This window comes from Equus quagga, chromosome 11, assembly GCF_021613505.1.
Source record: "Equus quagga isolate Etosha38 chromosome 11, UCLA_HA_Equagga_1.0, whole genome shotgun sequence".
Lineage (NCBI taxonomy): Eukaryota > Metazoa > Chordata > Mammalia > Perissodactyla > Equidae > Equus > Equus quagga.
The window spans coordinates 75,659,256-75,686,546 of record NC_060277.1 but is presented as its reverse complement, the minus strand read 5'-3'; the positions used below and the strand labels follow the sequence as shown (position 1 = coordinate 75,686,546).

The window sequence follows — 27,291 nt, the reverse complement described above, 5'->3', positions numbered from 1 at the left end:
AAGGCAAACAAAGGTGGGAAGGTATTTTTAACTCACCAGAGACATACTCTCAAAATGGAATTTGATTATAAAGAGGACAAATATGCCTAAGTTATAATAATTAAAGCCCTTTTTAAGGGAGGAAGCAGGAAAAAGATGACCAATTTACATATAAATGTGAATATCTATAAATGCATAAAAGTGGAGCTATGGTAAATAACACTTGAGAACCTTCAAATTAAGATTGTTCTTAACCAGAAGAACAGAATTTTTTAAATCCATGGTCCAAATCTGCTATGGTTTTGCTATCTTTCTACTTAATGTACTCATATCAGTCTTGAAGGTTTCACAAGTACCTTTTAATGAGTTCTCTTATTTTGTCTGATACACTTTTTTGTATCATGTGAACACATCTATTTAAGTGTGTTAGTATTTCATTTGTTTAAGGAAGACTAAAAAGTACAATCAAATACGATCTCACCATTTTTTAAAATGTATCATACTGGGCTACATTATAACTACTATTTCTAACTTAAATGGTAAGATGACAAGTCAGCACGTATCAGGTGCTGGGAAAGGACTAAGAATATTCAAATAATATGTGAGGAGCTTTAGGATGAAAATGTCAAATTTTATTTTCAGTGGCACTGTGCTCAAGGGCTTTTGATCCTAATAAAATATTTAAGGTTTAATCTTTCCAAAGGATCCTATTATTTCCACCTTCCTCAATAAGGGCCCTCAGGTCAAGACTGAATATGAAAAATATAACGGTATATCAGTTACCAGACATAACTACTTGTGAGAAATCTTCCTACATCATACGTCTAAGTTCAGAACCTTTTGTAAACTAAGAACGTCTTTCTTAAAAATAAATCAAAAAGAAGTAAGAAAAAAACGGAAAAAAAATTTTAAGTAATTTAGCAATACCTTTTGGACTTACATTGGTGATGATTCGATGGAGTGAATTTACCAGCACATAGTGAAACGTAGAAGGAGAATTCTGAGCCAGGCAGATCTACAGAGGAAAGAAACAGATAGTAGATTATTCTATGAGAAAAATATTCAGTAGCACAAATGACGACAAAAGGAACAACAAATAAGAAAGTTTTTAAAAAATAGAACAAATGTTTAAGGTCTTGAAATTAACATTAATATACAATATTGAGAAATACCAATAAAGGTGTAACATTCATCTTTCTGGTCTTTTCACATTTATAAAAGATCGACAGCATCAGTAAACATAATGGGATAAAAACCAATGCTCTCACCTTAAAGTGTTGGTTGTTGTGAGGGCTTATACGAAAGCAAGAAACGAGGCAGTCAATCATTAGATCCACGTCTGCAGGCTGACTGCCTCTAGAGAATGGTTTACTTGGATTAAAAAGCAGGTTCTATGAAAAATCACGAAAGAAAACAAAAGCCTTTAAACAGTTACGCAGTAATTTTTTTTTACTACTATTTGATAATATCAACACATCATGCACAGAGATGGCAATAACATTCAGTTGCCAGCTGCACTAGTTGCCAGTTGCACTAATATTGTCACCCATCGGTCTGATAAAATTCTTGCTATACCATATGTGGTTCCTTTCAGGACCTAATTTCTATATTATTTTAAAGCCAAGTCTGAATATTCATCCTAATTTAAGAAAACTGGTTACTTCTGTGTTTTCTCCATATTCTAAGCCACTTTATTTAGCCTGAGGAACATCCTAACAAGAAAAGCAGATCCTATGAACTTCCTGTCAAAGAAGACTAAGAACTTTAGTGTTAGGAACGATCTTGGACAACGAATGATCTAGTATAATACCTACACTAAAAGTTTTCATCTAATTTTCTTAAAGTTTGTAGTGAAGAAATAGGCATGTTACCTTAAGATCGACCACCATGGACTGAACTAGTAGGAAAATGACCGAGTTGTCTTCCCAGTTGATGTAAGTACTCGCTTTGCACAGCTTCACACAGGCAGTGGCGGCACTTTCAGTCAGCTGCCTGCTTCCTCCATGGCCAGCAAGCGCTTTCCGCAGACTGTCCAGAAACAACTTCTACAGAATTCAAATACAGCAGTAAGAGAACATACGAAGTTTCGGAGATTTCAGATTTATCTAATAAAGCAGGAAATTATCAGCCTATAAAAATTGCACTCTAAAAATATATAATGAATATTTGTGGTTTTTAGTTTCATAATTTAAGTAGTTATCATTTACATGTTTGTCCAATCCCAAAAACCAGAATCTGTTCTTTACTTCCCTTGTTGAATTATTAAAGAAACATAAGAAATAGTCTTTCTCAAATAGGGTAGTTGACTTCTCAACCCTGAATTCAGCTGATCATATTCTTTTTTTTATACTATCTTTAGTTTCTAAATATTACACTGTCTTGGTTATGGTCTATATCAAACACTTCATCTTTATCTAAAACTCCAGGCTACATTCAACCTTCAGCCTTCTAACTACGGATATACCTAAGGCTGTCCTATTGCTCTAAATTCTGTTCCTCACAAAAAGCTATCCATTCTTGTGATCTCAAGCCTCTTTGCAGCTCACTAAATTTCTCCCCTGGGGTTTTCCCCTAAATGAAAATCTCACATCTCCACTTAACATATATTCTCAAATATACATGTCAAAAGCTAAAGTCATCAAACAAGAACAGAACATACATTCTTCTCAAATATACATGGAACAATCTCCAGGATAGACTGTTAGGCCACAAAACAAACCTTAATAAATTTAAAGAGATTGAAATCATACAAAATATCTTTTCTGATCATAATGAAATGAAACTAGAAATCAAACAACAGAAGGAAAACTGGAAAATTCACAAATATGTGAAAATTAAACATCATCATTGGTCAAGGGAAAAAAAATCACAAAGGAAATTTAAAAATATCTTCAGACAAAGCAAAAAGTAAGCACAACATACCAAAACTTATGGAATGCAGTGAAAGCAATGCTAAGAAGAAAACTTATAGCTGGAAATGCTCACATTAAAAAAGAAGCAAGCTGTCAAATCAATAACCTAACTATATACCTTAAGGAATTAGAAAAATAAGAGCAAACTAAACCCAAAGCTAGCAGAAGGAAGAAAATAATAAGATTAGAGCAAAGATAAATGAAATAGAGTACAGAAAATAGGAGAAAAAAATCAACAAAATCAAAAGCTAGTTCTTTGAAAAGGTCAAGAAATTTCACAAACCTTTAGCTAGATTGATGAAGAAAAAAAGAAAGAAGATTCAGATTACTAAAAATCAGAAATGAAACTGGGGACATTACTACTGTTTTTACAGAAATAAAAAAGATTGTAAGATAACACAATGAAAAACTATATGCCAACAAATTGGATAACCTAGACAAAATGGGCAAATTCATAGAAACATACAACCTACCAAAACTGACTCATTAAGAAATAGAAAATCTGATTAAACCTATAACTAATAAGAAAGTTAAATCAGTAATCAAAAACCTCCCAACAAAAAAAAAGCCCAGACTGGATGGCTTCACTGGTGACATCTACCAAACATTTAAAGAAGAACTAATGCCAACCCTTCTCAAACTCTTCTAAAAATTAAAGAATAGGGAACACTTCCTAACTCATCGCATGAAGCCCACAATACACTAACACTAAAGCCAGACGAAAACACTACAAGAAAAAACTACAGACTAACATCCCTTAGGAATATTGATGAAAAACTCCCCAATAAGAAATAGCAAACCAAATTCAGCAGCATATTAAAAGGATTAAAGATCATGACCAAGTGGGATTTATTCCTAAAGCATAAGAATGGTTCAACGACAAAAATCAATGTAATACACCTCATTAGTAGAACGAAGGAAAAAACCTCATGTCACCATCACAATTGATGCAGAAAAAGCATTTGACAAAATTCAACACCCTCTCAACATGAAAACACTGGATAAGCTAGGAATAGAAGAAAATTTCCTTAACATGATAAAAGCCATATAAGAAACACCCACAGCTAATAACACAGACACAATGGTGAAAGACTGAAAGCTTTTCCCCTAACACTAGGAACAAGATAAGGACGCCTGCTTTTGCCACTTCTATTCAACATATTAGTGGAAGTTCTAGCCAGAACAATTAGGAAAAGAAAACGAAATAAGTCATCCAAATTGGAAAAGAAAAAGTAAAATTATCTCTGTTCTAAGATGATATGATTTTATATGTATAAAACCTTAAAGATAACACACACACACCTACACAAACCTATTAGAGTTAATAAACAAATTCAGCTAAGCTATAGGATTCAAAATCAACATACAAAAATCAGTTGCATTTCTATACATTAGCAATGAATAATACAAAAAGGAAATTAAAAAAACAATTCCACTTATGGTAGCATCAAAAAGAATAAAATACTTAAGAATTAACTTAACCAAGGTGGTGAAAGACTCATACAATGAAAACTACAAAACATTGCTGACAAAATTAAAGAGAACATAAATAAATGGAAACATATCCAATGTTCATGAATTGGAAGACTTACCATTGTTAAGATGACAATACTACTCCCAAAGCAATGTACAGATTCAATGCAATCCCTATCAAAACCCCAAGAGCATTTTTCATCAAAATAGAAAAACCCATCCAAAAATTCATATGGTATTTCAAGTGACACAAAATAGGCAAAACAATCTTGAAAAAGAACAAAGTTGGAAGACTCACACTTCCTGATTTCAAAACTTACTACAAAGGTATAGTAATCAAAGCACTGTGGTACCGGTATAAGGAGAGATATATTTGTTGTTAGTATCATCAAGTCAATTCTGACTCCTAGTCACCCTATGTACAGTGGACAGGAACCCTGCCTGATCTTTATGCACCATCCTCTCATCTCCTGGTACTAAATCAGACAATGTTCTGCTGCCTTCATGGGGTTTTCATGGTCAGTTTTTTGGAAGTGGGTGGCCAAGTCCTTCTTCCTAGTCTGTCTTAGTCTGGAAGCTCCGCTGAAACCTGCCCACCATGGGTGACCCTGCTCGTATTTGAAATACCTGTGTTATAGCTTTCAGTATCACAACAACATGCAGCCACCACAGTATGACAACCAACAGGAAAACAAACCTGGGCCATAATGATGACAGCACTGAATCTTAACCTCTAGACCACCAGGGCTGGCTGGACAGAGACCAATGGAATAGAACAGAAAGTCCAGAAAGAAATCCTTACATATACGATCAAATGATTTTCGACAAGGGTGCTAAGACCATCTAACGGAGAAGGGACGGTTTTTTTTTAACAAAAGGTGCTTGGAAAACTGGATATCCACATGCAAAAGAATGAAGTTGGATCATTCCCTTACCCTATATACAAAAATTAACTCAAATGAATAAAAAATCTAAACAGCTAAAACTAGAAAACTCCTAGAAGAGAACATAAGGGAAAATCTCTATGACATTGGATTTGGCAATGATTTTTTAGATATGATACCAAAAAAGCACAAGCAACAAAAGAAAAAATGGATAAACTGGATTTCTTCAAAATTAAAAACTTTTGTGTATCAAAGGACATTATCAAGAAGGTGAAATAGTCTACAGAATGGGAGAAAATATTTGCAAATCAAATATCTGAAAAGAGATTGATAGCCACAATATTTAAAGAACTCCTATGACTCAACAACAACAAAAAACCCAATTCAAAAATAGGCAAAGGACTTTAATAGACACTTCTCCAAAGAAGATATACAAATGGCCAATAAGCTTACAAAAAGATGTTCAACATCCTTAGTCACTAGGGGAATGCAAATCAAAACCACAATGATACCAGTGGACACAAGAAATGTCTAGGAGATAAACAAAACGTGGTATTATACTACAATGGAATACTATTCGGCCATAATAAGGAGTGAAATTTTGACACATGCTACAAAACAGATGAACCCTGAAAACATGTTAAAGGAAATAAGCCAGTATAAGGACAAATGTATGATTCCACCTATATGGCAATTCACAAAGACAGAAAGTAACAGAGGTTACCAGGTCTGGGAAGAGGGGGCATGGGGAGTTGTTGTTTAATGGGTACAGAACTTCTGTTTCAGATGGTGAAAAAGTTCTGGAAATAGATAATGGTGATGGTTGCAAAACACTGTGAATGTATTCAATGCTACTGAATTGTACACTTAAAAATGGTTAAAAGGGTAATATTATTTTAACACAATATAACTAAGTAAATAAAATTTTAAAAGCTAAATTCATATTTCCTCTGAAATACCTCCCACTTTGGACTTCCCTTTCATCAGCCAAAAACACTACTTTGCACATTTCACCTCTAACCCTAAACTTTGGACTTTCCCTCATTGCCTAAAGAATAAAGTTTAAACTCAAAACTACTCATATCTGCCTTTTCATCTTCATTTCTTACCTCTGCCTGCATGAATCTTCCACTCCCCAGCTAACTAACTTCTCTGAACACACCTTCACACTTTTGCATCCATTTTCTTGATTACTCTAGTTTGAACAACACTTTTTCTCTTTCTCTCATCTAAATTCTATTCTTTTTTTTAAAGATTGGCACCTTAGCTAACAAATGTTGCCAATCTTCTTTCTTTCTTCTTCTTCTTTTTCTCCGCAAATCCCCCCAATACATAGTTGTATATTTTAGTTGCGGGTCCTTCTAGTTGTGGCATGTGGGACGCCACCTCAGCGTGGCTTGATGAACGGTGCCACATCTGCACCCAGGATACAAATCAGCGAAATCCTGGGCTGCCGAAGTGGAGCACACGAACTAAACCACTCGGCCATGGGGCCGGCCCCTAAATTCTATTCTTATTTCAAGTTCAACTAAAGTTCCACCCCTCTTCCATAAAACTTTCCTTACCATCCAAACTTTACCTGAATTCTTACAGCACATAAACCCTGTAGTAGTCTCCTAGTAAACAGGTACTCTTGATATAGAACTTTTCATCTACAAAGAGATAACTGGAAATTCTAGGAAGACAACAGTCTAAGCCATCCTTGACTCCCTCTCTCTCTCCCCTAACTCCTTTATTCCTTGGTTCCCATGTTTCCCTCTTGTTCCTGGAGATACAGCTATATATCTCAGCCTCTCTTGCAGTTAGATGTGGCCATGTGACTAAGTTCTACCCAGTGGAATGTGAATGAAAGTGATACATGCCATTTCCCAGCCTAGCATGCTTTCCTATGCTTTCTTTTTCCTTTTTAGCTGGCAGAATGGAAACAATTTCCATAGTAGCCAGGTGTTGAAGATGGCAGAGTCTTTGCTGGCCAAGGTCCTAAGAAACCACAAAGAGGAGAGCTGTTCAGTTCAGCTGCTCAGTACCATTTCATAAGTATAATGAAGTTCTACCGTGTTGAGTCACTATATTACCTACTCTAAATCAATAAAAATATACTACAATAATAATACAATAAAAATTATAAACTGGAAAAGAAAACCACTTTTCATCTACACTCTGCAGTCTAGGATGGTGTAGATGAAAGCCTGATCCTACCTGCTTAGGGTTCTGTTTGTTTGTTGTTTGTTCTTTCCTTGCTTTATAAAAAGAGCTAAGTGTGATTACCAATGCCTGGGAGGAGCTCTGCCACACTGCCCAAGTCTGCTGGATGCCTGAGGGAGCCTTGACAGCTAAACCAAGCATTCCCACAGCATTCCCACAAGGGACTATCTCAAGCCTCCTACAAGGCAGTTCTAAGTGCAGTTTTAAAGATTTACATTCAATTCTACGCCCTACAGAAATGATACACATTCTACTCTGATGACCACAGAACATTTTTTTAAATGAATATCACCATTTTCTAACCACAATGAAATTAAAAAAACAAAATATCACCAAGAAACTAATAATTTGGAAACTATAAAACATTCCTCTAAATCAAACACAGTATCATTAAGAGAAATTAGAGATTAGAAATTAATAAAATTGAGAATGCTTTACATGAAAGTCATGATTGCAGCTAAAAAGTAAAATTCAAAGCCTTCCAAATATTCCTAAAAATTTTTTTAAAAAATGAAAATAGATGAACTAAGCTATCACCTCGAAAAACAAACACAGAAAATGAAAGTTAAAATTAATGAAGTAGAACATTTAAGTGCTAGAAAATAAAAGTGAAAGGCTAGGTTTTAAAAGACCAATCAAATAGGTAAGCCCTAGTAAGTATGAATGAGAAAAAATGAGAAATGTTAGGAATGAGGAAAGAGTTATAAACATGGATATTGAAGAAAACAATTATAAGAGAATATAAAAATATTATAAATATAATCTATACATGTATTTCTATATTATAAGTGAAGTTTGTAGATATACATAACTCTGTGCTGGTAAAATTGAAAAATATATTTCCTAGAAAAATGAGTAACTAGACAATTTCATTAGCATCAAATAGTTATACACCTAAGTACATGCAAATACACCACAAAATTGATGAATTGTAGTAGGGCAGCCTTCTCAGTGATTATTAGAGAAACTATGTTTAACACTGACAGAAGTATCATTTAGTCTTCTCCGGTAAAAGAATGAAACTGAGGCGTTCTTTTAAATCTTTAATTAATGAGTAGTATCATTTGTTTTCCCTCCAAATAAACTTACGTACAAGTATGTCTCTGCCAAGGCCAGGAAACAAGAGACTAATCTGATTATAACTAGAAATGGTGCCCTGCAACACCATGAAATAGCTTAGAATGCTGAGCCTACAGTAATACATGCCATGAGTAAAATAAACTGCTTCACATCTGGACATAGTGAAAATAACTTTGCCCTCCTCACCTTATTCATGTTGCTTTCATCAACCACATCCTTGGATATATCCTGGATTATTTCTGGACACAAGATAAGGAGAATGATTTGAAGCGGCCAAACTGCTGCTTTACGTTTGGTGCTTTCAGCAAAACCATCCACCAAGTCAAACAGTTTTTCTGCACACTCTGTGAAAAATGTAAATATTAAATATTACTAGATGAGAAGAAAATCTCTGGCATTAAATTAAAAGCCAGCAGTATTCAAAAACCCAAAGGCCACATTTTTAAAAGATAAACCTGAATGTTCACTTAATTAAACAAATCCATTCAGATAAGCAGACAAGCAATGTTCTATTATCTATATATGAAGAGAGCTATCTTGATCCATCCTAGAAAAGTCCACATTTTAGAATGGCCAAACTTGTATCCAGTCTCAACGCACAGAGCCTTACACAAAGCGTGATGCTGCCAAGGAACAAAGACTGGACGCCTTCCTGAAGGGAATCACCAGAGCGCTCCAGGAGTCTGCATGCTCTGCTCTGCGGCTGTGTCTCAAGAATCCTAGGTAAGGATACTACTACTTTAATCATATCTCCCTAAATACAAAAGAAAACCTCGAAGCACAAAAAAGTGCTTCTCTGCAATGAAGAGCCATCAAATATCCAATCCACAACTCTAATTCAAGATTACAGCTTCATTTCAAACTTCTTTATCTATTTGCTCAAAGGAAATGAAAAGGGTTGAGGGTAATTTAGAAATGTAAGAGAAAAATAATATTTCCAATTTAACATTGGTTGACAAGATGTAAAAGCACCTTGATAACAAAAATAACTTGGAAGGTGATAAGCTTTTACCTCATAAGTTAGAGGTCAAAAGACAAAACATCAATCTTATGCTTACCAGCCATATCAGTCTGTGGAATCTGGTATAGCTTTGTAAATTCATCTGGATAATTTTCGACCCAGTTCCAAAATGCCTACAACAAACACATGTTTTTAGACGAAAGCAGAGACATTTTCTTAATATAGTAAATAAAATATCATACGCTCCAATTATACCTCAAACTTCTAATTTCCTTCATAAGAATACTGCAATGCATTCTTCCTAAAAATTAATGTGAAATTATCACTCAAGTCATGGCTTTTTGATTCAAAATACTAAAGACAGCAACATTCATAACCAAAAATTAACAAAATTTTAGTACCAAAGAGGTTATAACTTACTTTTTCCAGGCTATTTATAACTGCTAACTGTGCAACCTTCTTTAGGGCTTTAAATTTAAATGCTGTTTCTGGGGGAAGAAAAGTTTTAAAATTAACTCTACATAAGTTAACACAAATAGAATTCAGAACTACTACTAAAAAAAATACTTTCATTTTACATACAAACTTTTGTTCCAGTATTATTTGTAAGCAATGTAAAGGTAAAGACAACTAATATAAACCAAAAACTCACTGGTTATGTCCACTAAAGACAAACTCAATAAAAAATAAATATGCCTTGAACCTCAACAAAGGTTATGGTGAGTTGTTTTCCTTTGTTTTGTTTTCAATAACTTGCTTTTTTTAAAAAAAAAAAAGTATAAAACACACATGGTGACTTTAGAAAATTCAAAAAATACACAACAGTCTAAGGGAAATTTAAGACATCATCCACAATTCAACTATTCAGAGAGAATGACAGTTAACAGTTCAATGAATTTTCTCCCATCCTTTTTCCTATGTGCATGTAAGACAAATATGTTTACCCGAACTGAGATCACACAGGCTCTACCAAACCTGTTCTTTTCATTTCACATAGTATCCCAATGTTTTTCTCTTTCATTAAAAATTCCTCATACGTATATTTGATGGCACTATACATGAAAGGAACGATCACTTAATTACCACTTGCCAAGTATTTTCAATCTAATATATTTAATTCAAAATCTTAACGCTTTCAGATATTACAGATGAGCAAACTTTGTTTCTGAGGTTACAGGTCAAATAAACAACTGACTTGGCTTCAGAGCCCTCATCTTTGCAGTATGCTTTGATGCCTTTCAAAATGTTCACGTCACTGTATTGAGTCACTGGATATTGAAACATCTTCCGGTTATATACTTAAGATACTTCCAATATTTCACTATTAGAAATAACACCAATAAGTACTTTTATCTCCAAATTCTTTCCACATTACTGATTATTTCTTTAAGGCAAATAAATATCTAGAAGTAGAATTATCTGGTCAAAGAGATGAATATTTTTTCAGGTTCTTGATAAATATTGCCAAGCCGATTTTCAGAAAGGTTGGGCCAAATATTATTCTCACAAGGCAGCACGTGAAAGTGCCTTTATGATATCCTTGTCATCATTAAACATGTTCATTTTTTTTATTTTGCTAATTTGATTGTTAGTAGACTGCATTTTTAAAACAAGACTAAACATTTCTCCATATGAATATATTAGATATTTGAATCTCCTCTTATACAAATTTATTGTCCACATCTATAAAATGATTTACATCTGGAAAAGATGTTCCTTCTACAAACTATTTTACTGGTAAGAGTCCCTTGGTCGGGAACTCTCTCTATGGACTTTTTTTTTAATTGAAGTATAACTGACATCCAATGTTATATTAGGTGTACCGCATAATGATTTGATATTTGTATACACTGCAAAATGATACCCACAATAAGGCTATTTAACATCCATCATGATACATAGTTAGAATTTTTTTCATGTGATGAGAACTTTTAAGATCTACTCTCTTAGCAGCTTTCAAATACGCAATATAGTATTAACTATAGTCGCCATGCTGAACATTACATCCTCATAACTTATTTATTTTATAACTGGAAGTTTGTACTTTTTGACGCCCTTCCCCCATTTGGCTACCCCCACCTCCTGCCTCTGGCAACCACCAATCTGTTCTCTGTATCCACGGGCTTGGGTTTTTGTTTTTTTGGTTTCACGTATAAGTGAGATGGTATGGTATTTGTCATTCTCTGTCTGACATTTTACTAGGATAATGCCCTCAAGGGCCATCCAGGTTGTTGGAAATGCAAGGTTTCATTCTTTTTTTGGTTGAATAATATTCCACTGTGTATATGTACACTATATATATATATATATATATATATACACACACAACATTTTCTTTATCCGTTCATCCGTCCATGGACAAATAGGTCACCTGCTTCCAAATCTTGGCTATTGTAAATAAAGCTGCAATGAACACAGAGGTGCATCTATCTTTTCAAGTTAGTGTTTTTGTTTTCTCTGGATAAATACGCAGAGTGGAATTGCTGGATCATATGGTAGCTCAATTTTTATTTTTTTGAGAAACCTCCATACTGTTTTCCACAGTGGCTGCACCAATTTACGCTCCCACTAACAGTGCACAAGGGTTCCCTTTTCTTCACATCCTTGCTGACACTTCTTATTTCTTGTCTTTTTAATAATAATCATTCTGACAGATGTGTGGTGATATCTCATTGTGGTTTTGATTTGCATTTCCCTACTTATTAGTGATATGAGCATTTTTTATGTAACTGTTGGCCATCTGTATGTCTTCTTTGGAAAAATGTGTATTCAGATCCTCTGTCCATGTTTTAATTGGATTTTTTTTTTTTTTTTTTTTTGCTATTGAGTTGTATGAGTTCTTCGTATATTTTGGATATTAACCCCTTAACAGACATATCATTTGCAAATATTTTCTCCCATTCAGTAGATGCCTTTTCATTTTGTTGATGGTTTCCTTTGCTGTGCAGAAGGTTTTTAGTTTGGTGTAGGCCCACTTATTTATTTTTGCTTTTTGTCGCCCTCATGTCCTTTTAATGAGGGATACAAGTACTTACCATATTTATATAAATATCTGAGATAGAGATGAGTCTTTTGAGTAGTAAAACTGTCTAGACAATCTTTTAAATGTCAACTTTTTTCCTGGACTTGCAAATGAATAACTTGCTCTCCAAGTCAGTTTTAAAATGTATCCCTCCGACTTTCTTTGCTCCTGCTCTCCTTTGATTTCCAAATAATGGCATTACCTTTCACAGTGCTCTTGAGCTTTTTTGCCTTCCTATATTCATCAACTTTACCTTTACGACATCTTAAATGTGTTATACATAGTAGTTTATTCTCACTTCCAACCTAAATACCTTTTATTACTCCAGTTCTACAAGATTCCGACTGGTCATCCTACCGACACTGCAAACTCAGTACAGTCATGTGCCACATAACATTTCAGTCAACAACAGACCGCATATGTGATGGCAGTCCCCTAAGGTTAGGACCATACAGCTTAGGTGTATACAAGTTTATGCCCACTAGGCTTGTGTAAGTGAATTCTATGATGTTCGCACAATGACGAAATCACCTAACAACACATTTCTCAGAACATATCCCCATTGTTAATCAACACATGACTATAAATCTAAAAACAAATTTATCATTTTCCTAGCCACCCTCTTCTCTGCTATCAAACCCTCCTTCCCTTTCCTGCTTTAACCAGCTTGCTCTGTAATACTTGGTGATACTTCTCTTTAACCTTATACATCTAAATTAACCACCAAATGCTATGTGATGTATTCTACTCAAATGTTATGTATTCTACTTCCTAAATACCATATCAAATTGGTCCTCACCCTACCTCATTCCATCCAGACCTGCACTACCCTCATCATTTCTCACTCACATTACTACACAGACAAGTCTCAGCAGCTCAAGTAACATTCTAAGAAGCCATTCTGCAAATTTCAAGCAAAGTGGTATATCTAAAGTAAAGTACTGATCCCACCTTAAAGCCTTTCCATTACTTCTCATGGCCACTAAAATAAAGCCTCATAACCCATAAGCACAATCCTGCAGCAGTTAAGTACTTTGGCTCTAGAGATGGGCAGATGTGATTTGAATCTTTATCCTGCCACTCACTAGCTGGATGACGTTAGAAATGTTACTTAAGCCTCAATTTCCTTATCTATATAGGGGATGATAACATTACTATCTGCTTCACAAGGTTACTGTGAGAATTGATGAGAAAAGGCATGTAAATTGCATAGCATGATGTGTGGCACATACTGAAAATGCAGCAAGCGTTACTACGTTTTTTATTAATATGATCAGACCTACTCTCGTACCTCTGTATCTTGTTCTTTTCCTCCTAATATCTCTCACCCCACATAAATACATACTTCTTCCCTCACTTTATGCTCACCCTATTTGAGTTTGCCACATTGCTTTGCAAATAATTTGATAGTAATACACTTGTCTCATAAGACAGGCCATGAGCTCTGTGGGGACAGATTCAATATTTCATTAATCTTTGCAAGCCTAGCACCTAGCATGGTTTCTTGCGCACAGTTTCTCAACAAATGCTGTTGAATTGAATTTACAACACACTATTACTTTTACTATTCGTATTACAGTAAGTTTCCATTCCTTCCGCCATTGTCACCTAGAGCATCTTTTGCTGGCCTATTTAATACTGACTTTATCCTTTATACATTTATCAGTGTGAGTAAATTTATACTAAATTTATGTGCATGAAGGAGCTGCATTCAATGGCGATAACTTACCACACAAAAAGAAAGTCATTCACCCACATACTTAGTTTCTCCTATTTGGGCATGGAGCACCATCTCAACTAATTCTTAATGGATTAAACATTTCTAAGAAAACTGACATTTTAAATCAACACCTATTCATGGACAACCTGGACTAGATTTATTTACAAAATGTCACTGAAGAGTTATAAAAAAATCATAAAACCCCATTTATACTACTTAAATTTTATACATAGAGGAAATCTCTAAATTTTACATTCACTTCCTTAACTTCTCAATATTTAATGATAGATACTAAGATCTTGAAATTTCAACTATGAATTGAGTGGTGACTTATAATCTAAAATAATTGCTGTGCATTTGTCCATATCTTGATATAATAGCTAAAATGATCCAAGTTTTCCTTTATTAAAGTTAATGAAAGACAATTTAATTATTGCGTGGTTTTATAAGGGTAATGACCAAAAATCATAAATTCTGAACAAGGGTAATATGGATGGAACACAGCCTTATAGTATTCATCTTTATAGATATAGCCTTTTTACATTGCTGGTGAATTAGTTATTGTGTTTAAAGCAAAGGTTAAGAAAACTAAACAAGGTATTTTGAGAATTATACTGCAGAACTATTGAGATTTTCAAAGTTAATATAACTAAACCTTCTTTTATGTCAGACATTTAAAACACTATTGACAATTCCTTAATCAATATACAAAGTAAAATAAAAATAAGCATGAATCATATACTATAAGGCTTCACATTTGAATTTGCCAGGATCCAATATTACATAAAACTAAAAAGCAATTTTTGTGAAATGAATCTCGGTATTGATACTCAGTTTATTAACAATGTTCATTGATAGTTGATTTATATTAACATTTCCCCGCTTACCACAAAAAATCTCTCAGTTCCTTCTGACAGTTTATTTCAATCAATACAGTCATGTGAAGCACTTCCCAAAGCTTTAAAATCAATATTAGGCATTATAATATCTCCATGTGGGACTACTATTGACATGTTCTACAAGGAAGCAAAACTAGGTGCTGAAAGGGTAAGAGACTTTGTGATGCTGTAAAGTCAGTCAGTAAGTCAGTAACAGAGCTGAAAACAGAAATGTCAGAAATGAGATTCCTGATTCAATTCTTCCTCTCGTCACAAGATCACAATCTTCTGGTTCCATTCTGCAATGAAACTTTTATATCCTGCTAAATTGCCTGCTTCTCACACTACAATAATAGCTAAACAAGTAACTTCTATAACCTATAGCTATGCTTAAGAGATGAAATTCTAGAAAAATTGAATATCGGTACCCTTATATATTCTTTACTAAAAGCAAAAACTGTAGTTGAACAAAACTTTCCATTGCCAAGACCTAAGATACTAATTTTCTCTACTGTATTGTTTTCAAAAGTTTAAAAATTATTGAACCATAAGTATTGTCTGTTTCACAAGGACATTTGCATTATAAAATCCACTTTGATGTTCTAGCTCAACACAATTAGGATAAGTACTACATTCAAAATACTAATTTTTCACCCACAGTGATTAATTTCAGATATATCATACATTTAAACTTACCCTTCAGGAGTCGTTTTAATTTCGCACAATCCACATTGATATACTGTAACAATTCTATATCATGAACATCAACGTTATCTTCTGAACAAACAGTCAATTCCTGTAACCTGAAAAGTAAAAACCAAAGACAATTTATCAACTTAAATCTTAGGATAGTTCAAAATTCTGAATCCAATGAGTTTATAAGAGAAAATACACATATAAAAATAAGAGAATAAAGAACTACAGGCCAATATCGCTGATGAACATAGATGCAAAAATTCTCAACAAAATTTTGGCAACCCGAATACAGCAACTCATCAAAAGGATCATACATCATGCTCAAGTGGGATTCATACCAGAGACGCAGGGATGGTTCAACATCCGCAAATCAATCAACGTGATACACCACATCAACAAACTGAGGAATAAAAACCACATGATCATCTCAATAGATGCAGAGAAAGCATTTGACAAGATCCAACAGCCATTTATGATAAAAACTCTGAACAAAATGGGCATAGAAGGGAACTACCTCAACATAATAAAGGCCATATATGACAAAACCACAGCCAACATCATTCTCAGTGGGCAAAAACTGAGTGCCATCCCCCTGAGAATGGGAACGAGACAAGGATGCCCTCTATCACCACTCTTATTTAACATAGTTCTGGAGGTTCTGGCCAGAGCAATCAGGCAAGAAACAGGAATAAAAGGAATCCAAATAGTGGGGGAAGAAGTGAAACTCTCGCTGTTTGCAGACGAGATGATCTTATATATAGAAAACCCCAAAGAATCCATTGGAAAACTTTTAGAAGTAATCAACAGCAAAGTTGCAGGGTATAAAATCAATTTACATAAATCAGTAGCATTTCTATATTCTAATGACGAACTAACAGAAAAAGAACTCAAGAACACAATACCATTCACAATCGCAACAAAAAGAATAAAATACCTTGGGGTGAATTTAACTAAGGAAGTGAAAGACCTATACAATGAAAATTACAAGGCTTTTCTGAAAGAAATGGATGCCGACATAAAGAGATGGAAAGACATTCCATGTACATGGATTGGAAGAATAAACATAGTTAAAATGTCCATTCTACCTAAAGCAATTTACAGATTCAACGCCATTCCAATCAGAATCCCAATGACATTCTTTACAGAAATAGAACAAAGAATCCTAAAATTCATATGGGGCAACAAAAGACCCCAAATTGCTAAAGCAATCCTGAGAAAAAAGAACACAGCTGGAGGCATCACTATCCCTGACTTCAAAGCATACGACAAAGCTACAGTAATCAAAACAGCATGGTACTGGTACAAAAACAGGTGCACAGGTCAATGGAACAGAACTGAAAGCCCAGAAATAAAACCACACATCTATGGACAGCTGATCTTTGACAAAGGAACTGAGGGCCTACAATGGAGAAAAGAAAGTCTCTTCAACAAATGGTGCTGGGAAAACTGGACAGCCACATGTAAAAGGATGAAAATTGACCATTCTTTTCCACCATTCACAAAAATAAACTCAAAATGGATCAAAGACCTAAAGATTAGGCCTGAAACAATAAGTCTTCTAGAAGAGAATACAGGCAATACACTCTTTGACATTAGTTTCAAAAGAATCTTTTTGGACACCATAACTCCTCAGACAAGGGAAACAATAGAAAGAATAAACAAATGGGACTTCATCAGACTAAAGAGCTTCTTCAAGTCAAGGGAAAACAGGATTGAAACAAAAAGACAGCTCACTAATTGGGAAAAAATATTTACAAGTTACTTATCTGACAAAGGGTTAATCTCCATAATATATAAAGAGCTCACACAGCTCAACAACAAAAAATCAAACAACCTGATCAAAAAATGGGCAGGGGACATGAACAGACATTTCTCCAAAGAAGATATAAGGATGGCCAAAAGACACATGAAAAGATGCTCATCATCACTAATCATCAGGGAAATGCAAATCAAAACTACACTAAGATATCACCTTACATCCATTAGAATGGCAAAAATATCCAAAACCAAGAGTGAGAAATGTTGGAGAGGTTGTGGAGAAAAAGGAACACTCATACACTGTTGGTGGGAACGCAAACTGGTGCAGCCACTATGGAAAACAGTATGGAGATTTCTCAAAAAGTTAAAAATAGAAATACCTTATGACCCAGCCATCCCACTACTGGGTATCTATCCTAAGAACCTGAAATCAGCAATTCCAAGAGTTCCATGCACCCCTATGCTCATCGCAGCATTATTTACAATAGCCAAGACGTGGAACCAACCTAAGTGCCCAGCAACTGATGATTGGATAAAGAAGATATGGTATATATACACAATGGAATACTACTCAGCCATAAAAAAGGACAAAATCGTCCCATTCGCAACAACATGGATGGACCTTGAGGGTATTATGTTAAGCGAAATAAGCCAGACAGAGAAAGATGAACTCTGTATGACTCCACTCATAGGTGGAAGTTAGCATATAGACAAGGAGAACTGATCAGTGGTTACCAGGGAAAAGGGGGAGTGGACACAAAGGGTGAAGTGGTGTACCCACAACATGACTAACAATAATGTACAACTGAAATTTCACAAGGTTGTAAACTATCATAATCTTAATAAAAAAAGTTTTTAAAATTCAAATTTCAAATTATAAGTAATAAAGATAAATTTTATTAACGTCATTCACATCAACTAGACTTCAGAAACATGAATGGTATTTTATTTACATTTACAGGATACATTACTTTGTATAGAAAAAAATGAGCAAGCCTTTCGTCACTGCACTTTTCACAGTCTGTGTACATGTTTATGTGATTATTTGATTAATGTTCCTACCTCACAGTAGAACTTAAGCTTGTAAAGACAAGAATCTTTCTAAACCCAAAATTTCCCTTATAGTAAATATGACATTATCATGAAGGCAAAAAAATTTAACAAAAATATAGATAGATATTTTTTAACTGATAAGGAAATCACTTAAGTCCAAATAAAGGAAGTTAAAGTTTTCCATTTTCACTAACAAACACAGAGGTCAGCTTTTCAAAAGCTGCTATCAAATACTTTTCAAAAGTATTCTAATCTATTGAATTGTGCTTCCTAATGAAGCATACTCACTACTTCAATGAATAGATATCAAAAAATGTAAGCAGTAGAATGGAATTACTGATTTTCATAAAAGCAGAGAGAGAGAGATGGTGAAAAAGCACAAATACTACATGATCTCATTCGTAACGTTCACTCGAATTGTAACCATTTTACTGTGGTTTAAAACTGACATTAATCATCACACTAAACTTCAGTTGCTAAAAATGAAGTGAATCCTATTTCTTCCTTCAAATTCTTCTTTCACTCACTTTAGCCTACAGATATATAGCTAACAGTAAAATTATTCTAAACACTTACACTAAAGCTCTTTATATCATCAGTGTGAGAAAAGCTTAGCAGTTCACCTGGGAACGAGAAGGCCCTCAAGACTGATTTACATGCTAAAAACTCCACAGCTGCTGCAAAGAGGCTAGAAATATGGAACATGACTCCTTAGGAAACACAACTTAATAAACCAGCAAGATCAACTTTTGAAAAGCTGACTTTTGAGGCTGTTTGTGAAAAATGGGAGAAAAGTTTAATTCCTTTTATAGTCCAGTTATTTCCATAGGGAAGCGGAATTTTGTGAGGTTTAAATATCATTTCTAAAGCAGAGAAATCAAATAAAGGGTGGTCGGAGCAAAAGAAATGAAGTGGAAACCTATCACTAAAACATCTAGAAGGAACAGGTAAAATGAGGAACAACAAAAAAATATTTTAAAAGTATAGAAATAAAGTCAAACAAACACCACCCACCTGCCCAGGCCGAGAAATGAAGAGGAAACTGAATACCAGAGATGGTTTTGAAGGCCTGATCTGGCCTTGCAACAAAGGAAGGGCGAGGGTGGTAAGGTTTTTTTCTCTCCTTAACCTATGGGTTTGGGGCTAATCCACAGGGCACTGAATACAAAGCCTTGTACCCTAATACAGGGAGTAGAGCTGGGGCCTTGCATAAAACATGACTAGAAAGAGCAACGCACTGCCTAAAAAAAGGGAGATACCGAGAGGGAGACAGAGAGACAGGAGGCAAGGAAGGAAGAAAGGATGGAGGGAGGGGAAAAAAAAATCTCCTAGTACAAGAAGTTTGTCTGCTCTGCCTAAGCTTTGGGTAGGGGAAAAGGTCACCCAGGACTGTTAACTTGCAAGGGTTTGGGATCCACAGTTATACTATCCAGACAATCCAGGGCTGAGAAATTAACAAAAAAATAGGTCCAGAGCTGGGCAATTGGCAAAAGCAAATGCAAAACCATCACTAGGATACTCCCACAGCCCCAGGCTACAAGAGAATGCCGAAGAAAATACAGACTGCACTCAAGATGAATTTGTAACCAAAGTTTACAAAACAGAGAGGGAACAGTTCACTATGAATGAGAGTTGGCACATACAAACATAAGATCATTTAACAATCTTAAAGAGAATATAAAATATGTATGTTTCAAATGATTAGAGACATATGAGAAGAAATTTTAAAAACTATGAAAAAGAATAAGAAACCACTAAAAAAAAAACCCAGATTTGTAAAAGAATCAAACAGAACTTCTGGTGGTCAAATTAGATATTCCACAGGCCCCCCCACTACAAGACAATCAGATCTAGTGCAGTTGTACAGTAATTCTGTGGAGAAAGCAGCTAATGCTCTCCATAAGAGTAATATGAGCCATAGAATATGGTATACTTCAGCAGAATAATAAAGTTGTCTTAAGATCATGTAGCCCATATTCCCTTAAAGAAAAGCAAAGGACATAAATATCAAGAGTTAACGTTAATCCTAAAAGAGAAACATTTATAGACGGGTAGAATGGTCAAGCACAACAAATTTTCATGATATTGACTCATCTATTATATATGAGAGATAAAATCAACCCTCAGAAAAAACTGCCGTTCTAGTCACTTGTATATTTTACCCCGAACGCCACGACAGCAATGTCCTATCCATCTAAATTAAACCATATGGTCTTTAGGTGAGAGATCAGCTCCTATTTCTGGCACAAACTAAATGAAACAGCAAATGCAGTTGTCTGAAACACCTATTTCACAGATCCCATTTCTGAGCAGTCTGTCCCCTGAAAGCTAAAGACGTTGGCTTATTCCAGACACACTTAACTTCTATTCTGAAAATAGTGAACTAGATTCAGGAAATACACAAAAGTTGTCTATTTTTACATGTGCTAATGCTGAAGAATCCCATAAAATAAAGCCTTTGGTGACTTAGAAAATTTCTAGAGTTTTCAAAGGTGGCACATTTGCTAAGTTTCTGTTGTCCAAAGCAACTCATGCTTGGACAGACTAAAAATCATTTTATTCTTTTGATCATTTTCTACCTTCAATATAAGATTATTTCAAATAGTAAGGCTGGGTCTGGCAGTCATCTAAACAAAGAAAGGGTTTTGTTTTGTTTTCGCTTTTTTAATTTTCATGGCTCCTTTTCCTTAGGTGTTTGTTACCTTGCTGCTTCAACCAGTGTATTATTACTCAGAAGACGAAATGTTATCACTCAAAAGGTTTCATGAAGACACTTTTTTATTGTATAAACACTACCCAACATTATCAATCATATTATACCATTAAATAAAATTTTAATTTTCTTTGCATCAGGAATTCTGATGAGAGGTTGAAGAATATTGTTGCCAAGCATCATGATTATAGAAATGCCATTTTTTATTAGAAAGACTCCAGGATTCTGAGTTAGCCAATTGCCCCAAAACACCATAGCACAAATTCTCTAATTATGATGTATGTTCTCATTCACGCCTGTTGGAAAATAGAATGAACAAATCTAACGGAAGTCCACTGTTCACACAAGACAAGTCAGTCAAAAGATGCAGCTATCAATAAGCAAAGAGGATTGTTTTTCTTTACTCTGTATCAGTCTTTGATTCACTGAATCACTCAGTGATTTATACTTCCTACTCAGTCATAATGAAAGACTCATTTGACTTTTCTTACATGAGGAAGGCAAATCATTTGCATGAAAGCAAGTTGCAGAGTTACTTGCTACCATCAGTTATAATTCTATTCCCCAGAGCACCACCCTTACCAATTTCTCCATCTGTAGCATATCACAACTGAGGATCACATGACGATTTTCAATCAATAAAAGTTTAAATTATTTATGATACAATTTTAAAGCAGAGAAGTATATATTATAAAAAGAATCATCGAGATAGGGCTAAAATAGAAGAAAAGGGAAGCAGCCTGGTATAATGAAACTAACAGACCCTGAAACTAGTCTGACAAATTTTGGGTGCTCCATTATTTGGCATATAACCTTGATAACTTCTTTGGGTATTAGTTTGCTTATCTGTAAAATAGGGGTAGTATCACCTACATTTCAGAGATATTGTGGGAATAAAATAGCACAGCATATGCTATAAATGCTTAACAAATGGGAGATTTTACAGTTCATACACTTAAAACACAGTACACTTTCTGGAGAATTCTACCGTGCAACTACTCACTTCCTTGTGCTTCTATATTGCTGGGGTTTTTTTTGAAATTTAGGATCTTGTGATAAGCAGTAGAGCTGTGAGATCATTAGAACTCTGACTTCTCATCAATTATTCTATCTGATTGGCTAATTTCATTTAAAGGAATAATATGTTAAGAAGACAAATTCATACCTCATGTTAAAAAAAAAAGACTAGGCATGGGTGATATTTTTCCCTAAAATTTAGATTTTCAAGTTTATAACAGTATTCATATTTAATTGTACACACCAATATCACAATATTACATAAAAATTCCAAAGAAATCAATACATAAAATTTCTACAGAAGCCCAGGTAAAACTGATTTCTGTCAACTTTTTATTTTTATGTAGACAAAAAAAGACTTCTAAATTTATATTACTTACAACAGTCCTATGTAGATTTACACACTAACCTGGTAGAAATGCGACTAAAGACTGCATTGAAGTTGTTGCAACTGAGAGAAAATAAAACCCCAGAGGCAGAATTCCGAAGTTCAGCTGCATGTTGGTTTCCTTCGCGACAGGCGTGAAGAAAATGGCAGATTTCTGGCAGCAACTGTTTGACCAGCATTGTTTCATCTAATCTCATTGTGTCCTTCGGTTGCTAAAATAGAAATAATCACATAATTCTAAAACTTTCTTAAATTTACATGTATGCCCTATTACGAAAATTTTCAAACGTACATAAGAGTTGAAATAGAATAACAAACACCCATATACTCATCACCTAGAAGCAACAATTATCATATTTCATCATGTTTGCTGTATCTATCTATAGCGAGTCTAACAAAGAGGATGGTTTCACCTTTCACTTCTTAATCACAATAAAAGTCCAGTCCCCCCACCCCACCTCCATCCATTCTTCCTCACCACCCCTACCCCTCCTGCTTGTTACCCTGTTCAGCAAATCCCTGGAAGCCCCTCCCCTCCTGGGAATCCCAGTCGACTGTCAGTTCCAGATAAACTTTACTCATGTTCATTAGTGAGTTCACAGTGTCATCTGTCTCTACATCCAAATAAATTCCTGGGTAGGCAAACACACCCGTGCCTTTGGGAGACTGACCAAAACAGACAGACATTACTTATTACAAATAATTTTGTTTTGGTTGAACCATTTCAGAGTAAGCCACAAACACTACAAGACTTCACTCCTACCTTCTTCAGCAGCTCTTAAAAAATAAGGACATTCTCCAATATAACTTCAATACAATCATCACGCCAAGGAAAAATAAACAATTCTCTTGTATCAGCTAATATCCAATCTGATGATTGCAGCATGATTATTACGTTCCTTCAGTCTATCCACCCCCTGCACTCCATATACATCATTTTTATTTTCCATAATATTGACTTTTTTAAGAAAATAGGCCAGTTGCCTTACAAAATGTTCCATATTGTTAATTTGATTATTTCTTAGTGGTATAACTTAACTTGTTCTTCTAGTTACTATATTTTCTGTAAGCTGGAATCTAAACCTAACGATGTGATTAGATTCAGATTAAACACTTTAGGTAATTCAGTAGTTCATATTACATGACATTAGGAGTACCTAGCACCAGTGGGCCCATTGTTAATGAAACCAAATTTGATAACTTTGGTGTTAACTCTGAGATCTCGTTTGTACAGTAAATCTCTACAATTAACAAAACCACCAATGGATAAGCATCCTGCAGATGTACTGTTCTACCTCAGCATTTTCACCTAATGGCTTTAGTATCCATATATGAATGATAATCTTGATAATACCAGGCACAATAAAAATGAACAAAGTTTTTTATAACTGTGTGCTATGTTCAGTTCTGTAATTGCAATCCAAGTGCTTTCAGACGCAAATACACTGAAATATATGGACAGCAAATAGACATCACAGAAACCTCCAAATTCAAGTTATAATGCCTATTTCTTATTGACAGCCTAACCAAACAATACAGATATTGAAACTAATTCCAATTAATAAGCCAATAAAAACTGTAAAAGTGTTCAATCTTTTGAATAATGGTCATATACACAGGAACAAAAATACTTAAGATTCCTCAAATCCTACAAAGTTTTACTCATAATACAATACTGGTATTTGTTCACTTGCATTTAGCTATTTCAACTACTTATATGATCAACCTGTACTTGGAGACTCAGTTCTTCTTTAACTGCCTCAACTTATTTTGATCTAAAAATGAAAATCAAGAGACAACCATAAAATCAGTGAAGGCAATCCAAGAAAACACAAGTTGTCAATAATACGAATAGTAGCATTTTTTAAACTGTAAATTTGGTGAAAAACCACATTTTCAATACAACAGGGTAAGATAATACATATTTTATGCATTACACAAGTTATACCGTGCCCACTTATTAGAGTTTCAATTAGGCAATCTCCAAAGAGTATCAAATTAAACAGGGGCCAATAATATCAGCGATCATTCTCCAAAATACATTTACCATAAGCTCTCAATTACCAATGTTAGTAGAGAAAAGCCTAGAACTAAACGAGGCAATAAACCACTTCACCCCCATTCAAACATGGCAGTGGCTGATACTGGTACTTACAATCAAAGTAACAAGACCACTACAAAAAGGTGACTCAGGAGGAGTTTAAAAATTGTCCACTTCACAATTTCATCATCATTTTTAATAGTTCTTTTGCTCTTTCACTCCATTTTACAAATGAACAACAGCATATCACAAACTAATAAAAAGCACCAAGCTAAAACAGAAATAGCTCACCCTCAATTTAAGTAGAAAACATAAACACTGTCTCACAATTTTGGAATATGGTCAAGGGTCAATAAAAGAGTTTAAAACATTACACTTAGGTTTCGTGGCCCATAGTCTTAAATACTTTTCTTCCCTAAGGATAGAGTTATGAGAATGTAATTATTTTCCCCAACTCCCTACTCCATCCCTTCCCCAAATGCTTCTGACCATTCCCTTTCTTCTTAACCACACAATCAGTCCTCACATATCTAAGTCCCACCCTTCTATATTTATTATAGAGAATAACTATAACATACGTGGAAGAGAGAAGCAATTCTGAATGAAAGAAAAGACTTGCCAAAGCAAGAGAGAATGTAAGACATAAGTTAATTCCAATACATATTGAATAAATAGATCTTTAAAATGGAGGTATTAAATTTATATATTTACATAAACTCCTACCATTCTTCCAGGAAGAATTAAGTCTGTTGAGGTATAGAAAAACACTTAGCTTTATACAAGAGAAACATTGTTGAAAATATTCTAATTAAGTCTTGGTTGATAGAGACTGAAATAACTATTTAGAGGAAATCTGAGAAAGAACTGTTTTGTACTTTACTCCTCCACATATCCATTTTATATGTTTGTGTTTACACGTAAATGTTCTTAAGGTAGGATCTAGCAGTAATAATTATCGTTTTAATTTTTTTAAGTTCTCTTTTATATAGATTTGAAAAGTAAAATATTAAAATCAGATTCAGACAACGGGAAACAAGATTACTCTCGGTCTTCCATATCACCTTCTTTCACAGCTAAGCAATGCCACAGGCCTAACAATATGTACAGAAATTAATTAAATCAAACAGTGACCTTTATCATAAAATCTTTTCTAAAAAACCTGAGAGGTATGTGGCTCAAACTTAACACTTTATAAGTAAACTTAACATCTATTTAATTTACAAAAGATGAGAAAATAATTTTCTCTTGAAAACTTGTCTATGCTAGTGGGTCAGCTCTGCTAACAAAATTCATATTGATACATCTTAGGCAAAAACTCCATATGACCATTCTCCTTGTTCACACCAAAACTTTGGTACATCAGATCATTCTCACAATTTATTTCACAAAACCTGCCTACTTAGGTATAGATTTACTTACCCCAGCAAGACATTTTTCCAGTGTATCCAATATTATCAACTGAGAGAGATATAAATTTTTTTCAGCAGCTTCTCCAAATATTCTCTAAAAGAAAAGATATTCAGAACACTGAAAGTTGGCAATTACTCTCCACTACAAATCAGCACACATCTGAAAAGTGAAGAACTAAGGATCAAGAATATCAACAGTCTTCCATTTTATCTCCAAGATTATACTATATTTAAACCTATTGTTTCTGATTTTATCCTAAGGCTTCCACAAAATGTATTCTCATGCAAACAAAAATGCTGGCATTTATTACAGTCTGCCATTAGCCTTACAATAGTAAAAGAAGAAACTTTGATTTATTACTTTAAAAATATGTAGGATTTAGATACACATATAGATGTTTACCAGAATCTTGAGCATTTAACCACACTTCAATGTCACAACATAATCAAAGTCTAAATTCTTACAACTAAATACTATAACACCAATTACAGTGAGTTTTAAGCATACATCATCCTTAAATTGAATAATACACTATTTACCAACAAGAGACTAAGGTTTCCACAATTCATTTTACTCAATAAGCACTAAATGAATGTCAACATCTCTATACTGTTTTTGCTTTGAAAAGAAGATCCACATATTAAGTATTTTCAGTTTAACTAGGAACACGGCCACTTTATACAGCAAAATTCTACCACTGTGCCTCACACACTGTGCAACAGAAGAACTCCAAAAAACCTCAAATGTATCTCTGTAAATCACTTTACATATTTATAAAAGATCCTGCTTTTTTCAGAAAATCTTAATTTTTTTCCATAAAATTTCTTTGTAAGGCAAATGATTGTCCACACCTCCAGTTTATTAATTTTGTAAGCCTGAATATTGTGTAACCAATTTTTTAAGAAGAAAACACACCAAAGATTGCATGACTATAAAAATGGGACCAATTTTCACAATCTACAAACAGAAGTCAACTTCATAGCTCAATATAAACAATACAAATTGTGGTTATAAGTGTAAAGACAGGCAAAGCAGTTTGGAGTTAATCAAGAATTATCCAGGTCAGTTGTTTTGAACTGAGTATGAAGGAGATTTTAGATA

At 34.3% G+C, this 27,291-nt stretch overlaps 1 protein-coding gene across 4 annotated transcripts in view; it reads right to left on the bottom strand.

Moving 5' to 3' along the window:
- The window catches only part of NF1 (neurofibromin 1), a 240,837-nt gene that overhangs the window by 155,458 nt on the left and 58,088 nt on the right, over positions 1–27,291 (bottom strand). For all 4 annotated transcript variants that reach the window (XM_046677878.1, XM_046677879.1, XM_046677880.1 and 1 more), the window contains exons 3-11: positions 26,200–26,283; positions 22,761–22,951; positions 15,811–15,917; positions 9,915–9,982; positions 9,592–9,667; positions 8,720–8,877; positions 1,851–2,024; positions 1,248–1,370; positions 920–994 (exon numbers count right to left, since the gene is read on the bottom strand). In XM_046677878.1, coding sequence (XP_046533834.1) covers positions 920–994; positions 1,248–1,370; positions 1,851–2,024; positions 8,720–8,877; positions 9,592–9,667; positions 9,915–9,982; positions 15,811–15,917; positions 22,761–22,951; positions 26,200–26,283 — 1,056 coding nt within the window. The remainder of the gene's footprint in view (positions 1–919; positions 995–1,247; positions 1,371–1,850; positions 2,025–8,719; positions 8,878–9,591; positions 9,668–9,914; positions 9,983–15,810; positions 15,918–22,760; positions 22,952–26,199; positions 26,284–27,291) is intronic.